The sequence below is a fragment of the Pelophylax lessonae genome (assembly GCF_965119305.1).
Source record: "Pelophylax lessonae genome assembly, chromosome: 3".
NCBI lineage: Eukaryota > Metazoa > Chordata > Amphibia > Anura > Ranidae > Pelophylax > Pelophylax lessonae.
The window spans coordinates 146288460-146305056 of NC_138770.1; the positions used below are offsets into that span (position 1 = coordinate 146288460).

General features: G+C 44.0%; 1 protein-coding gene across 1 annotated transcript in view; it reads right to left on the reverse strand.

The window, feature by feature from the left end:
* Positions 1 to 4864: 4864 nt before the first annotated feature.
* Positions 4865 to 16597, reverse strand: part of KLF11 (KLF transcription factor 11) — a 36604-nt gene continuing 24871 nt past the window's right edge. Inside the window, exons 3-4 of the mRNA XM_082249420.1 lie at positions 9673 to 10627; positions 4865 to 5410 (exon numbers count right to left, since the gene is read on the reverse strand). Of these exons, the coding sequence (XP_082105546.1) occupies positions 5112 to 5410; positions 9673 to 10627 (1254 nt within the window). The 3' untranslated portion in view covers positions 4865 to 5111. The remainder of the gene's footprint in view (positions 5411 to 9672; positions 10628 to 16597) is intronic.

Sequence of the window (16597 nt, forward strand, 5' to 3'; positions counted from 1 at the left end):
ATTTATGGTTTAGGATGCCAGGACAATGATTGGCTGTCACATGATCGGAAAGCTCCCAATAACAAGCAGCAATCAGGAGCTTTCCGTTAGCCACCAATGTCGGGAATGCACAGGGAACACGCTCAAGGCGCAGCTGTATTTGCACTAATGAACGCAAATATGCCGCCGCTTGGCGCCAAGGTCCACCCGTAGAAAGGCCGCATATTTGCATACTGTCAGCATCTAGGGGTTAAAGGATAAGTTCACTTTTTGTACATGTTACAACCGTATTAAGGGTGTAACGTAATGTTACTGTTGCAGCAGCCCACCCAGCCACATCATTAGTTTGTAGAGGCGTGTAGTTTTCAATGAACTATCAAGGCACTGTTGATTTCCTCTAGGTAGTTCATTGATGTCAGTGTGTAACTGCTTGCCTGTACAAGGTACAAGCAGACTGCTTACACTGACAGTCTGCAAGAGCTCTGCATTGCACCCACTATCTACTGATCTGCGAGAACTCCCAATAAAAAGAAAAATAAATAAATAAAGCAAAAAACGCGCAAAAAAAGGTGTGCATATATATATATATATATATATATATTTTTTTTTGCAAAGGTAAACTTTATGACCCGTCATAGGAATGAGGTCATACTGAGTGAATCCATGAAGGAAACCAGACGAACAGAACAGTCAGGGCTCTGTTACATTGACATCAATATACCAGCAGAGGGCAGCAGGGAGCAAGCACAATAAATACTGAATGGGTGAAATCTTCAGACAGGTGAATTTATGTTTCAGTTATTTACTAAAATGTTTGCATTGTCACGTTTACAGCTTATACAGCAACACATTTTTCCAATACATGTCTCTCTGGATAAATACATAAGCGTTAGGCAAATATGCCTTCATGTAAAGGCAATGATGACCAAGCTTTGTCTAGTCAAGGATCTTACATCTCTCTTTAAATCCAGTTAATACAACATTTAATGCTTCACTCCAGCTTTGTGGGCAAATCTTTCTGTAGAAATTACCAAATAAATGCTACTGGAATTTCACAAATACATATACAATAAGATAAAAGAAGACGTATAAAGTATAGTGCAATAGAAATAATGGACACGCAAGATCGTATTCCCTTTGATATTGCAGTCACAAGGTGCTTACTGGCATTGCTTTGATCCAGGCTAAAGCTGGCCAATACAAGGGTTTAGATTCATCAAGTGGAATGAAGGCTTTAGTCCAATTGATGCTGACCCTTTCTGAATGGCGATTTAGAGCCATTGAGGAAACCAGGGAATTCTGGGGCTAGGATCTCAACACCAGAGTCCCTGAGGGACACAAGACACTGAAGAGTGATTCATCTATTAAATAGATGGCCGTACATGACTGCCTATAGAGCCCTGACACTATCAGTCCTCTCTGTTCGCTGCTCCAGTTTCTTTTGCCTATTGGTTTTAGATTTCCCAGTAAAGTCAACGGGCTCAAATTTTTGGTTCACTAAAGGGAGGATGCTCCAGAAGTAGAAAAATCAATCAGCAAATTGCCTTCACCAGAAAAACTAACTTTGGGTGGTGCATTCCAATGGAGAAGATGGCAAGGTGCGTCACTTGTTGACTTAATAGTTTTTAGGCACCCTAGCGGTGAGATTTCTGCCCTTAGGATCAAACTCTGTCCACATGCAGAAATGATTATTTTGTGTTTGACTCCCTCATTTTAGTTATCATTCACTTCTAAAACACAGAGAATGTGGACAGAGATTCCAAGGCATTAAGGAAAAGGGCCAAGAACTCTGTATGGGTCATCCTGCTGCCAAAGTCCCTGAAAAGGGTATATAAAAAAAAAAAAAAAAATGGTGGGGGATGAAAGTGCTGGTCTCCATCAAATGCTAGAATACCAGTTTTGGGGTATATAAACCTTTAAGTATAAAACAAATTTCAAACAAGCTATGGTGATATAAACTGTAAACACAGACTAATTCAATAGAAAAAGATTGTCAAACATGATGTACAACTTTTATCCTGAGAACCACCACCTTCAAATGTACAGCTGGTAAAATTCTGAGGACCTCTTTGCTATGTAGACCTTGTTTAAGGCTGGGTTCACACTTGGGCAATGCGTGATTCCAGTGCGGGTTCCCGCATCTCACTCGCAGGCAGTTTACACTGTCCTCTACATTGACACCTGCAGCGGTTCGCTGATTGCAGCGCCAACTGTGAAATTGGACAGGAATCGGATCACTTGGATGTGAAGACCCATGAGATCCGATTCCAGTGCAGATCAAAAAAAGGGTCCTGCACCATTTTGGTCTGAATGCGATGCAAATTCAGCCAAACTGTATGGCCGAATTCGCATCGCACAGACATCATGTGTGATGTGCACAGCAATGTCTGTCATCGCAATAGTCTGAGCCTAGCCTGAAGGGAGAGTTGAATGCAACCACTGAGCTCTCAAAACGTATTAAACTAGACGAATAAACAAATGCCAGCACTTCGCTTACGTTTCCTTTTATGTAATCCTAAATGCCGCCTGCATTGTCTAGCAGATTTAAGATCCTGCAGTCAATTTGACTTTGGGTTCTACCCCCAAACCTTTACCCCCGTGCTGGCATTTAAAAACCCAGCAGCCCATAATAACCTGTCATCAAGCAGGTATTGGAAACAGATCTGCACTTGGCTCTCATGTGAACAAGGCCTTACCGGATTATACAATCATAAACAAAGTTAAAGTGACCATTAGCTATCTTAAACATTTAAAACGAAAAGATCCTCCCTAAGAACAGGTACCACGTGTCTCCTTAGACTCGGTTCACATTAGCGCGACTTGTCAGCCTGACAAGTCGCGCTCCCTCGCGGTCCATTGACCGCTACAGGACCCGTTCTAATAGGAGCGACACAAGTCGCTCCGACTTAGAAAAAGGGTCCTGTACTATTTCGGGGCGACCTCGGAGCGACTTGCATAGACTTCCATTATGTGAAGTCCCTGCAAGTCGTTCCGAAGTCATGGTGCATGGTAATGCACAAGTCGCCCCCGAAGGAGTCGTGACGCCCCAGTGTGAACCGACTCTAATACCCCTAAATTAGCAAAAAATATCCTTTTGAATTACATTTACTTTGCTACATTGTCCTGACTTCAGAGCTAAAGCCTGCTCCTCTGCCATTCCCCTTGCCCATAGAGAGCCCTTCACTGGCCACTGAGGGTACTCTTAAAGCAGACCTTACACTTTAAAGCCCAAGGTTAGAGTTTTTTTTATTTTTATGCAGCTTTTTGCTACATCGAGGTGCCAACAACCTAAAATCCCACAAGATTTAACTCCATTACAGTAATTTATTCTTGTTAATTCTTGCAGGATTACGGGTACTCGTCTTTCCAGGAGGCACAACGCCTTTATCTTAATGCAGGCAGAACGTGGTGTCCAAGGTTTTTTTCTCTTCTAAAGGCATGTTAAGATATTTTTAACTTTTAATAAGTATTTTTATTTGGGAAGGTCCAAAATAATCAAAACTTGCACATTCATGCAGGGTCCACATTAACACCGCATTCACACTGGTACAACTTGGACCGCGATTTGTCAGCCTGACAAGTCGCGGTCCTCACGCTCCCATTGTGTAGTACAGGAGCCGTTCTAAGTCGGAGCGACACAAGTCGCTCCCACTTAGAAAAAGGGTCCTGTACTATTTCAGGGCGATCTGGAGGCGACTTGCATTGACTTCCATTATGTGAAGTCCATGCAAGTCGCGCTGCACGCGACTTCACAGGTCGCCCCCTAAGTCGGAGCGACCTAATGTGAATGGAGGCTTACAGACCGGGTGGGTCAGACTTTGCGCTACAGTCAGGAAAAGCATCTGTAACTAGATCAGAAAGGTGCACAGCAGAGGATCTTTTAGCTACAAATGTTCAAAAAAGCTTAAAATGTTAATTTTAAAGCAAAACTGGTGTCAAAAAAATATGAAGACTGTAACAACCCTCTTGCTTTGAAAATGCTAGTTGCTTCTCTGTCATGCTGATCAATTGTCTTCAGGACTTTTGAGTCAATGACTTGGAACAAGTATGCAGATCAGGAATCATAGGTGTGCGCAGCCTATTGCATTAGGGTGTGCACCCCAAAGTTTAAATACACATGCATGTGTTTGCCTACATGTATATGGCCCCGGTACATTACTCTCCCTGCTGGCAAAGTGAAATAGAAGTGTGTGGCACTTCTCTTATGGCAGAGCAGGTCCGAGGGAGATCTTTCCCATCTTCTCACTGGCAAACAGAGCGATAATGCTAATGTGCCCAAGGTGATTAGGGTGTGCCCAGGCACACCCGGCACACCCTGTGCGCACGCCTATGTCAGGAATTCTTACTTCTGGTCCAGCATGACAAATCACAAATCGGTGGCTCAAAGCACTTCATTCAGAGACAGCCAAGCAACTAGCATTTTAGGAAGAGGGTCAGCAGTGGCAGCCTCCATATTTCTCATGTGCCAGGTTTGCTTTAAAGTGATCCTGTCCTTACAAGATCTCTCAAAGTAATCCTAGGATGTAAAAGATGATGCTCTATTCTTGCCTTTTTGCTGATCCCGGCAGGGTATCGGATACCTGGGTTTGTTCAATACCTGATCTCCAATCCCACCCTACACTGTACGAGCCGATGAAAGGAGCGAAATACAGGCAGTGACCAGGAAGAGCAAAGCGGATGGGTTCCAAGACACAAACCACTAAAAATGTAGGTATACAGCATCTTCTATTACAGCTTAGGGGTAGTGACAGGTGGGCTGTATTCTAGGGTGATAAACCTTTTCCACAAAAGGAACTAAACAAATACCATTCCTTGTAGAAAAAAGGGGGAACATTTTAGATCTGGTTTACAGAACATAAATTTCATATATATCAAAAAAAAAAGCTTATTGCCAATACAATAGTTTTTTTTATTTTCTTGTGTAAAAATGCTGGTAGGTAAGATTTATATATATTTATATAATATATTTATATCACTCATAAAGGGTACAAATCAATGTCATAAAACTGGACACAGCCCAAGACGACGTAACAAAGATAAGCACTGTGAGTTTTTGTGTTTTAGGTCTCTGGGTGATTCAGTGTGTGAATCCAAAGGCTTTGTTTCATTTCAATGTGTTTGATCAGTCACTCTTATACTGGGGGAGACATGGACACCAGCATACTTAAAGATGGTCCCGGATTTCTTGTCTGTTCGGACGTCGTTATTCTGTTTAGCTTTCCGACCTCTGCCTGCCAGGAGGGAACTTTTTTTGTGGTCATGTGTCGTCGGGCATGCTTGGTCAGGTGATCGCTGCGCATGAATCGTCGGTCGCACAAAGGACAGGCAAATTTCTTCTCGCCTGTGTGGGTTCTGCGGTGTCGAGACAGTTCATCTGATCTGGCAAACTTTTTATCGCATCCCTCCCAGTTACAGCTGAAAGGTTTTTCTCCTGCAACGGAAAACAAAACAAAATGTATAATCCAGCCTGTGCAATGTTTTAGAAATGAGTTACCATTAGGTTGGGTTCACACATGTGCGATGTGGGAACCAGCGCGGTTCCAATGCGGTTTCCCGCATGGCATGTCACTCGCAGCCAGTTCACACTGCTCTCTGCAAACTGCTGCCGGCGTCAATGTAAAATTAATGACACTTCCAAATTGGTTCGCAGATCGCAATACGAACTGTGGAAATCAGACAGGAATTGGATCGCATGAGTGTGAACACCCATGCGATCAGATTCCAGTGCAGACCACAAAAAGGTTTCTGCACTATTTTGGTCCGAATGTGATGCAAATTCAGCCACTGTATGGCTGAATTCGCATTGCACAGGCATCGCATGTGATCTGCAGAGAAACACAATGGGAATCACATTCGATGTCTGGCATCGCACAGGTGTGAACCTAGTCTCAAGCACACTTATGCCCCATACACACGTGCAGATTATCTGCAGACTTTTGTCTGCAGATTTACCTTTTCTATGTAGTGCAAGGGCCTGCCGGATTGCATACAAATTGAAAGTGTTTAGGTTTGACCTCATATTATATGGTTTTGGTAAGTCTGCAGACAAAAGTCTGCAGATAATCTGCACGTGTGTATGGGGCATTACTAAAGTCTACATATGCTTACCTTCCGTTATCACAGCATTGGCTATTATTGCTAAAATATCAGTGCCCTACAAAGTGCTTGAAAACAGCCATCTGTGATGCTCCAAGCAATCATCCCAACTCCCCTTTTCATTTGCTAACCTCAAATAAAAGAAAAAGCAGAGAATCTGATTTGCTGCTATGGCAACACAGGTCTTAAAGGCACTCTGATAAATGAGGCTCAATGTTACGTGAGGGCTGTGTGACCCAAGACATTTATAAACTGTCTAAAAGAATGCTCTGTGCCGTCAACAGCAACTGATCAGATTATCCCTTTTCAGTCTATTGGTAGCTGTGGGCAACACAAAATACGGTTCTACTTTTAGACACCTTGACAAATGAAGCTGCGCAAGTCTAACAGCTGCCATAAAAATACTTTTTTTTTTTTCTTCTCTTTTTATAAATTCCATTTATTCCAAAAACAAAAGTTGGTTTTTGAAAAATGGAAACCAACAACTTCACTGGCAAACTGATTTTTTCCAAATTATTATTATTATATCAGGTACTTAAATAGTGCTGTCAATTTACGCAGCACTTTACATATACATTGTACATTCACATCAGTCTCTGCCCTCAGGGACCTTAGATTGTAAGCTCCTTAACTCACATACATACACAGTAAGGCCAATTTTTTTTTTTTATACAGGATCCAATTAACCTACCAGCATGTCTTTGGAGTGTGGGAGGAAACTGGAGTACCCGGAGGAAACCCACGCAGGCACAGGGAGAACATGCAAACTCCAGGCAGGTAGTGTCGTGGTTGGGATTAGAACCAATGACCCTCTTGCTGCTAGGTGAAAGGGCTAACAACTACACCACTGTGCCGCCCGATACCATATATACTCGAGTATAAGCCGACCTGAATATAATCCGAGGCCCCCAATTTTACCACAAAAAAAAAAAAAATGGGAAAAATGATTGACTCGAGTATAAGCCTAGGGTGGGAAATGCAGCAGCTACTGGACCCAACTGGACCACCACGAGACCAAAAACAAGGGCTGCAGGCATGGTACAGGAGAATGCAGGGCTGCGGGCAAGTTACAGGCGAATGCAGGGTAGCGGGCATGGTACAGGAGAATGCAGGGCTGCGGGCATGGTACAGGAGAATGCAGGGCTGTGGGCATGGTACAGGTGTACCATGCCCGCAGCACTGCACCTCTTGTAGTATGCCCGCAGCCCCGCATAACGGCAGGTAGTGCGGCTGTGGAGGAGTCTCACTTATCTGTTCCTGAGGCCCCTTAGATTTAAAAATGACACTGCCCGGCGCCAACATGTCACTGTGCATGCGCCTTTGCTGCTTGGGAAAGCTCGTATACGTTCGGCTATTCCCGGGAATAGCCGAACGTATAGGCCTTTCCCGAGCGGGGGCGGCGCATGTGCGGTGACATGTTGGCGCCATTTTTAAATCCAAGGGGCCTCGGAGCACGTCAGGCGGCTGGGGACATTTTTATGACTCGAGTATAAGCCGAGGGGGATGTTTTCAGCACAAAAAAAATGTGCTGAAAAACTCGGCTTATACTCGAGTATATACAGTATGTTAAAATGCAAATAAATCTACGGGAAAGAAAAAAAAAATTCCAAACAGACAAAAAACAATTACTGTATAAGAGATAGGCTATTTTGTTTAAATTGTATACAGTAAAACCTTGGATTGAGAATAACTTGGTCTGAGAGCGTTTTGCAAGACATGCAAAGTTTTTAATAACATTTTGATTTGATAAACAAGCAGCGTCATATCACAACTGAGTATAAAAGAAGAGAGGCGCCTCTAAGTGTAGCAATATGGTTACATATAATTAAGTTTCAACATTTAGCAACTCACTTGGTTGATAATTAAAACAGGCACACCTAAGTATGCAGGCATCTGGGGTAAAGCTGTCCACATAGACCTTCCTCCGCACCGCCCTCGATGTCATCCCTTCCACGCTTTTTCTCCAGGAGCGCATTAAGCCTCCCTTTCAGATCGCTCTACTGCAGGGTGGTCTTCCCGGTCACGATTGCAGACTGACGGCGGCGAGAGTGGGGGGTGCAGAGGATGGTCTATGCGGACAGCTTTACCCCAGATGCCTGCATACTTAGATGTGCCTCTTTTAAATTATCAACCATGTGAGTTGCTAAATATTGCTACACTTAGAGGCGCCTGTTCTCTTTTATACTCTGTGGCTCCTGCTGGTTTTGCTTCTAATCCCCTTGTGGACGGACATTTTATAGTTACACAACCTATCACATTGCTATAATCTTTTTATATGGACTATAAAACGGAAGGACTTATGAATAAATGGTTGTGGAACAAATCATCTTGAGTTTCCATTATTTCTTATGGGGAAATTCGTTTTGATATACGAGTGCTTTGGATTACAAGCATGTTTCCGGAATGAGTTCTGCTCGCAATCCAAGGTTTTACTGTATTTCTCATTACCAGATCTTTTCAAAAAATATATTGAAATATAAAAAGACAGGCTATGTCTGCAATATCTGCCTGTTCACACAGCATTGTGTGCATAGCAATAAGCTGCACATGTACATCTCGATACATTTTCACCATAGTGCCTGTGTAACAGGATCAAGAAGGCCAAAGACCCAGGGCCCAGAAGATGCCGGTATCAGCAAGGGACCTCCCAGAGGTTGGATGGGAGGCAAGTATTGCAGAGTTTAGTTCTGCTTTAAATCCACAACAAATTTAAAATAAAAGAGAAAACTTAGCTTTTTACTACTGCTTGTAAATTAAACCTCATCACAGTATTTAGGTCCTCTAAAAACAATAAAGGAAAGGCACTAGAGAAACTTAGCTAATGATCAGATAAAGTTTTGAGGTCCATGCTGCTCCAGTTCTGGGTAACAAACAATTTAACTGTAGCCATGTATAGGTATACTAACTTTAGAAAAGTCTGCTGAAGACCAAATGACCGAACACTGAATTTAGGGTGCCATTTACCATTTTAAAAGAAGTATAGCCAAAGCGATTTTGGCTGTACTCACAGAAGTGAGGTTCGTTCTGCACTCCTGCCCGCTGTCAGCTAACTTCACATAGCCGGTCCAGCCTCTGAAAAGATCCGTACATATGGTTGGGAACCACCCTGATACCTGGACCGGCAGCTGGCTCATCCTCTCAGCGAGCCACTGAGAGCCTGAGCCAGCCGCTCCGCCCCCTCCACAGCCAAATGCTCCAGTAAGTGCTGGAGGAGCAGAGAGCCAATGACTGATCGTCACCGCTCACTGAAGACGGAGAACAGATCAGTGGTCTTTGGTCACTCAAGTCTGTCTTAGAAGTGGCAGGGGACAGGTGGTTTATTATATAACAGTACAGTAAAAAGTGATCATGAAAAGAAAAAAACTGTAGAGTGATATTATGCTTTAAAAAGAGAAGAAAAGGTGCGATAGAGATTATATATATATATATATATATATATATATATATATATATATATATATATATATATATATATATATATATATATATATATATATATTATATATACACATACAAACATACATACATACATATACACACACACACACATTTTTTTTTTCCTTTCATCTCCCCCCTCTATGGATTTTGAGGTCTCACCTGTGTGGGTTCGAAGGTGTGCTTTGAGGTGTGAACTTTTGAAGTACGTCTTCCTGCACCCAGTGAAGTTGCAGACATAGTTGCGCCTTCGGGAAAAGTCCATTTGTGGGGGGCTGGTCTGCCCAGAAGTAATAAATACAGGAGCTGGGGCAAGAGGCAACAACTTCGTGTTTCCGACTGTCATTAGAGTCTGTGGACACTGCTGAGGTGGCTGGGTGACAGATGCTTGAGGAAGGACAAACATAACAGTGCCTGGAGACATTGGTGTGCCCATAAGGACTGGTTGTGAAAGGGAGGTGGTTTGGGGCAAAATGGGTTTAATGGTATTGCACATGGGTTGAGAAGGTGGCTTGATAAAAGCCGAGATAACACCAGGTTGCCCGTTTACTGGAATCATCTGGCAGAGAACAGGGGAACTAGAAGCAGGAACAGAAACCAACGGATTGGTCTCATTTGAGTGTTCATTTTCACATTTCACTGGCTCCTGTGTCTGTACACTGGCCGTTTGTTGGCTCCCAGTGTTTACTTTTGCACAGGGAATTTCAGTCTGTGGAAGGTACACAGGGGAGTTGCTTCTGGACAGGTCCTCTTGGACAGGAGTCTCTTTGGTGAGCTTGGAATGTTTGACATCACAGTTTTGGGAGGACACGGCTTCAGCTGTTGGTGCTTTAGGTGGAGATTGGGGGAGGTGGTGGAAGGCAGATGTGTCAGCTGTGTGACGTATGACACTTGTGACCATTGCCCTACAGGGCTGTGACCTTTCTGACACCTCAGAGCTCTGAGAGGACAAGCTGTGGACTGCTGGAGTAAAAGGCTTGGACGCATTAGAAGAAGACACAGAACAATGAGAACTGCTGGACATGACAGTCACTGGCTTGGAATAGGTCACTTGGCAGGCAGGAGGGAGTGTTGTACAAGGCTCTGTAAATTCTGGACTGTGTGGAGGAGTCATGCACTGGAAAGCAAAAAAAAAAACAAGCATAAGATAAATGGTGTCATGAAATGAAAATGCAAGCGTAATGATCACCAAGCAAAGATTTACTCATTCTGCATTTTATGTCGGTTTAAAAAAACATTTTCAGTTTTGCTAAAGTTGATGGACCATGACACGAACAAGGAAATAACACTTTTGCAAAGTAAAAAAAACAAAAAAACAAATCAAAACCACACACAAAAATCCATACTAAATTTTTAGGCTTAAGGCAGTGTCCTGAAAAAAGATAAATACAAAAGACAACTAGTGAACCTGTGTCCAGACTATGCCCATTAAAGAGGAAGTAAACCGCGCAAAATTTTATTTTTAATTTTTTTTAAAAACCTGCAAAGTAAAAGGCATAATGTGCTAGTATGCATCGCATACTAGCACATTATGAAATCCTTACCTTAGAACAAAGGCTTGCACCGCCGCGCAGTGAGCTCTGACAGATGCTTCCATCTTCACCCGGTCTTCCTTCCGGGTTCGCATCCTCTGGCCGCCTGATTGGCAGCACTGCAATGTCATCACTCCCGCGCATTCGCACGGAGTAATCGGCTGCATAAAGGGAGAATATCTCCTAAACCCCGACGTTTAAGAGATACTTATTGTACCTACAGGTAAACCTTATTAGCGCTTTAAAATCTGCAGCTACAGGCATTGAAGAGAAATTCATCTTCAAATTTCACAGAGACAACAATCTTTGCTTTTTTTTTCTTTTTTGTAGGAAAAATAGATCTTTCGCAGCATGCCAGCCCTCTAAAATAAACACAGTTAATGTGTGTGTAAGCTGTTCGATGTCATCGTCAGATTCTTTGCTGTGATGTTTGGGGCCGTATACCTTTACAATACAAGCTGCTAGAGGTGAGGGTGTTTTCATGCTCTTTAATACTCACCTCTCTAGCAGGCAATAAGTCCTTACTTTAGCCAATCCAAGAACTGTGGCCCCTGGCAGAATCTTCGACAGCTGATCCTAACTGGTAGAAGCCCGGTGTCCTCAAATTAACCTCCTGTATGGATGTAGTGGCGAGTGGGAGGAGCCATGAGAGAGGCAGCAGCTACTGAAGATTCTACCAGAGGCCATAGTGATTGAACAGAGAAGTGATGACTCTCAGACTGCTGGACAGGTAACTTATTATGCCCCGTACACACGTGCAGATTATCTTTTGTCTGCAGACTTACCAAAACCAGATAATATGAGGTCAAACCTAAACACTTTCAATTTGTATGCAATCCGGCAGGCCCTTGCACTACATAGAAAAGGTAAATCTGCAGACAAAAGTCTTCAGATAATCTGATAGTGTGTACGGGGCATAAGGTCTTCTTTTGTATAACAACCGGTTTTAGATTTCTTGCCCATGTCATAGAAATACGTAACCAGGCCATTTACCACAAAAGGAAGGCAATTTCAGTTCCAGATCCCTAAGGCCCCATGCACACAGGGCGTTTTTGCAGCTGCTGTTAGCAGCGTCAGACGTTTTTTTTTTTTTTTTGCTGCTTAAAAAAACGCCCCTCCATGTTATTGTATGGCCTCATGCACACATAGGCTTTTAGGAACTCTAAATGGCATAGGCGTTTTTAACCACTTTAAGACCGGAAGATTTGACCCCCTTCCTGACCAGGCCCTATTTTGCGATTCGGCACCGAGTTACTTTAACGGACGATTGCAGGGTCTGTACCCAAATAAAATTGACGTCCTTTTTTTTCCCACAAATAGAGCTTTCTTTTGGTGGTATTTGATCACCTGTGCGATTTTTAATTTTTGGGCTATAAACAAAAAAAAAAAAAAAAAAAAGAGCGACAATTTTGAAATAAAAAAACAATATTTTTCACATTCTGCTATATAACATTCCCCAAAAAAATCTAACTTTTTTTAACATTTTAGGCCAATTTGTTTTCCATTACATGTATCTTTGATAAAAAAAATAAAATAAAAATGACATAAATCTTTCCCGTAGTTCGTAAACGCAATAACTTTTCCGCAAACCAATCAAAATACGCTTATTGCGATTTTTTTTTACCAATCGCAATAAGCGTATTTTGATTGGTTTGCGGAAAAGTTATTGCGTTTACGAAGTACGGGAAAGATTTGTGTCATTTTTATTTTTTACTAGTAATGGCGGCAATTTGCGTTTTTGTGCGGGACTGCGACATTGCGGCAGACAGATCGGACACCTGACATTTTTGGGGGGAACCAGTGACATTACTACAGTAATCAGTGCTATAAATATGCACTGTTACTGTAATAATGATACTGGCAGAGAAGGGGTTAACCCTGTGGGTGATCAAAGGGTTAAATGTATGCCTCATGCTTACTGACATGGGGTGGGGGGGAGGTTCGCAGGTTCAGCTATGCTGAATCCTGTGATCTCTCCCTGTCTGTCACTGAGAAGATCCCCCTGCTTTGTTTACATAAGCAGGCGGGTCTTCTCACACTTTCCCCAACGATCCGGCCCGATTGTTTAGACACAGCGGGAGCGAGCCTCCGGCGGCGTGCACGCACCGCCGAGACCACTAGGAGTCCAGCGACATAGGTCTACGTCGCTGGACCCAGGGGAGCCGCACTGCTGCAGTAGGATTACTGTCGGCAAGTGGTTAAGCTGCAAAAAAAAAAAAAAAAAAAAACCCAGGCCCAGTGCATTCGAGAGCAGCAGCGTTAAGCTGTATAAACGCCTGACGCTGCTAAACGCGCTTAAACACAGCTTATCGCTGTATATCGGCTTTTAGCAGCGTCAGGCATTTTTTAAAATGTGAAAAATGTGATTGGTCACAAATAGAAGAGGGTTGCATTTAAAAACGCTAAGCGCCGACACGCCTAAACGCGCATTGACGCCAATGTGAAATGCTGCTAAAGGCGCGTTTTTGACGCCGCTTTTTCCTTGCGTTAGCAATAGCTTTGCAGCCAATTTTTTTTTTGATGCCCTGTGTGCATGGGGCCTAAAAAATATCCAGTAATTGGCATAACACTACTCTTCTTAGGAAGCTAAATGTAGCAAATGGACTTAATCTCTGAGCCCGGTTCACACTTGTACACTGCAAATTTGCAGCGAGCTCTGTTTGGATTCCGCATTGCATGCAAATCGCTGCAGGTGTGTATGTTAACGACAACCCGAAATCGGTTTGCAAAGAACAGTGCGATATGCAGAATCAGATTCAGGTGAAAAAGGGAACCTGCGCCCCCATCGCAGCTGGGTCCTCTATATTCAAGGTCTCATGCACAGATACAATCAGTGCTTCCACCAGCGTCTTTTCGTGAACGGTTGCTGATGTCACAGACCCAGCAGGATGACCCACGTCTGCAGCAGCTGAATTGGATTCAGGATTAGATAAGACAGATGAGGCAGGGGAAGGCGTGGGCTGCTTTTTGCTAGCCCGTCGCCCAAAAGCCACCTCCACCGGGACACAAAAGGACTCCAGGACTGCCGTCAGTGCATTGATGGATGATGGGACCTGGAGGGCCCCGCAGCCTCAGAGAGGGGGTCAGGTGGGGGGGATGTGCTCCAAAGCCTCCATGAGTCACCAGGGGGACCCCACAAAAAAAGTTGCCGCTGGACTACACAAACATGGCTGTAGTGTATAGAAACACACAGGCTTACTTTAAAATGGCGGCACCACAAGCCTCCCAGGGATCCAGGAGGGATGCCTAGTCCTCAAGGACAGGCCCAGGCAGGAGGGGGGGCCCCAGCAGGAGTCCCCATCAGGTACAACCCCCCCCCCCCCCCCAACAGCCGGTTGTCCAGTTACCGGCAGCGCACCCCCTGGCCCCCATCGCCAGCTGAGCGCCCTGCCCCACCCCATGGACAGGACCACCCACACAGCTCCAGCATAAGTGGATGGGGGGAGCAGTATGGGGGACAGATGAAAGAGGGGTGGCTGATGGGAAGGAGGGGAACCCGGGGGTCCGACTGTCCCACGTCCACCCCAAATTCCCTCCAGGGGGAGAGGGGGGACATCTACTCACCATACCAGGAACCAGGCAGGCACCGCTCCAGACAGAACCCCTCGCCATCGAAATGTTTAACTGGCAGGCCAGCCCCCATCCAGTGGGGCTATGTCACTGCTAACCCAGAGCAGAGCTGAGGTCTGCGCGCTCTCGCTGGCCAGACTGGGGTGACTACTGGATCTAGATTATCCAGCCCGTCACCCAGACCTGCCGCTGACTGTAGATCTCTCAGAAAAAAAAAAATAAAAAAAATCTAAAAAGAGTTGTCAGGACCAGAGATCCCAGAAAGGAACTAGGTCCTTACTCCTGACTAGGCAGGGAAAAAAAAAAGGGAGTACCTATAACAGGGAGTATACCCCTTGGTACTGCCCATAGGCATAGCTAGATTATTTTTCCGACTAGTGTCCTACTCCTGTAGGGGGCAGTATAACCCAATGGTTATGAAGATCAGGAGCTGTGTCCATGAATGAATGAAAGAGAAAAGATATCGTAGCCAGCCTCTATGCAACTCTAAGAAAAATTTGACAAGAGTTGTGCATTTTTGATTTTGCTGTCCAATACCTGAGCTTAGCTATGGCCAGCTGTAGGCAAAGCATAACCAGATGTTGCTTGGGCTCCTTAATTCGACACAATTTAAGTCCATTTCCCCCAAACATACTGCTTTGCACCAAAAAGGTCAACAAACGCTGATCTAAACAACACAGTGTTCACTCCTAACTCTCATCCCAGCTGAGACCCAGGACTCTCGGGCCTTTTTCCATAAGGGAGGTAGCCATAGAGAAGGAAAGACAACTAAACAAAACAATCATGTGCCAGCTTTAATGACACACAGTTCCAGGTCCCACATCTCTGCCCTGTGTTTTCATGCCTGGTTAATTAACTACAAACCCAAGAGCGGATTGCAGCATATTAGAAGGAATTACAGAGACAGAAGGCAGCAAGTACATGCCGTACAGCCAGTTACATCAGCTTCGCAAACTGGCCTGTGCTTACTGGCAGAAAAACAACAGGAATCAATAGAAATAGTCTGATTATGTAGTAGCAGTGCACAGATCGGGGGGAGAGGGAGAGAGAGCGTGCGCTGCTGTGCCTATAACATTTTTACTTTGTTACATAATCCTGATGCTGAATTCACACCTAAAGCTTACCTACACCCAAAACAATTATACAGCAATTTGCCAGCCTTTAGATGTGGTTACTGCAGGGCTTGACAAATTTGCCTGAAATCTAGGAGTCTGTTAAAAAAGTTAGGAGCCAGTTTTTTTTTTTTTTTTTAAAATAATAACCAAGCTTTATTTAATAAAACGGATACTAAATTTACACATAAATACGACTAGAACCCCACTCTCCTCTATAGCACAATTGGATGGAAACAGACTGTTTCTTTCCATCCGATGCCATCTGATCCGATCCACAGGATGGATAGAAAATAGAACCACCATCCGTCTGTTTTTGGCGGACAGGATCAGATGGCAGCAGATTACTGCTCCATAGAGGAGAATGAAGGGTCCGATCAGGTCTGCCTGAAAAATTGACAGGCGGACCTGATCAGACAGCCCGTGTGAAAGGGGCCTTCAGCTGTGGCATGGCGATGAGGGAAAAAAAAAGATATAGATATATATATATGAAAAAAAAATTAATAATAAGAATTGAAAAAAAATAAATAAATTTTTTATTTTTTTTAAATTTAAAAAATAAATTAATAATAACCACACTCCCTGTCCACTTACCTTTAAGCAAAGGTAACTGGATAGGGAGATGAAGCCTGCAAAAACTTCCCTCTCATCTCCTCTTTGGAAGGAGATGGGAAGGCATTGAGAACAAAGCAGTGGAAACAGCCATTACTCCCGGCCACCACAAGAGGGCGCCAGTTCCCCATTGGAAGCCTCTCTCACAGAAGAAGGCCGAAAAGCCAGGGCCTCAATTTTTGGACGGCGCGGAAGTCCGTGCACTCGGGGAGGAGGTGGGGGCGCAAAAAGGACAGGACACCTCCTGCAGGGCACCCCAGG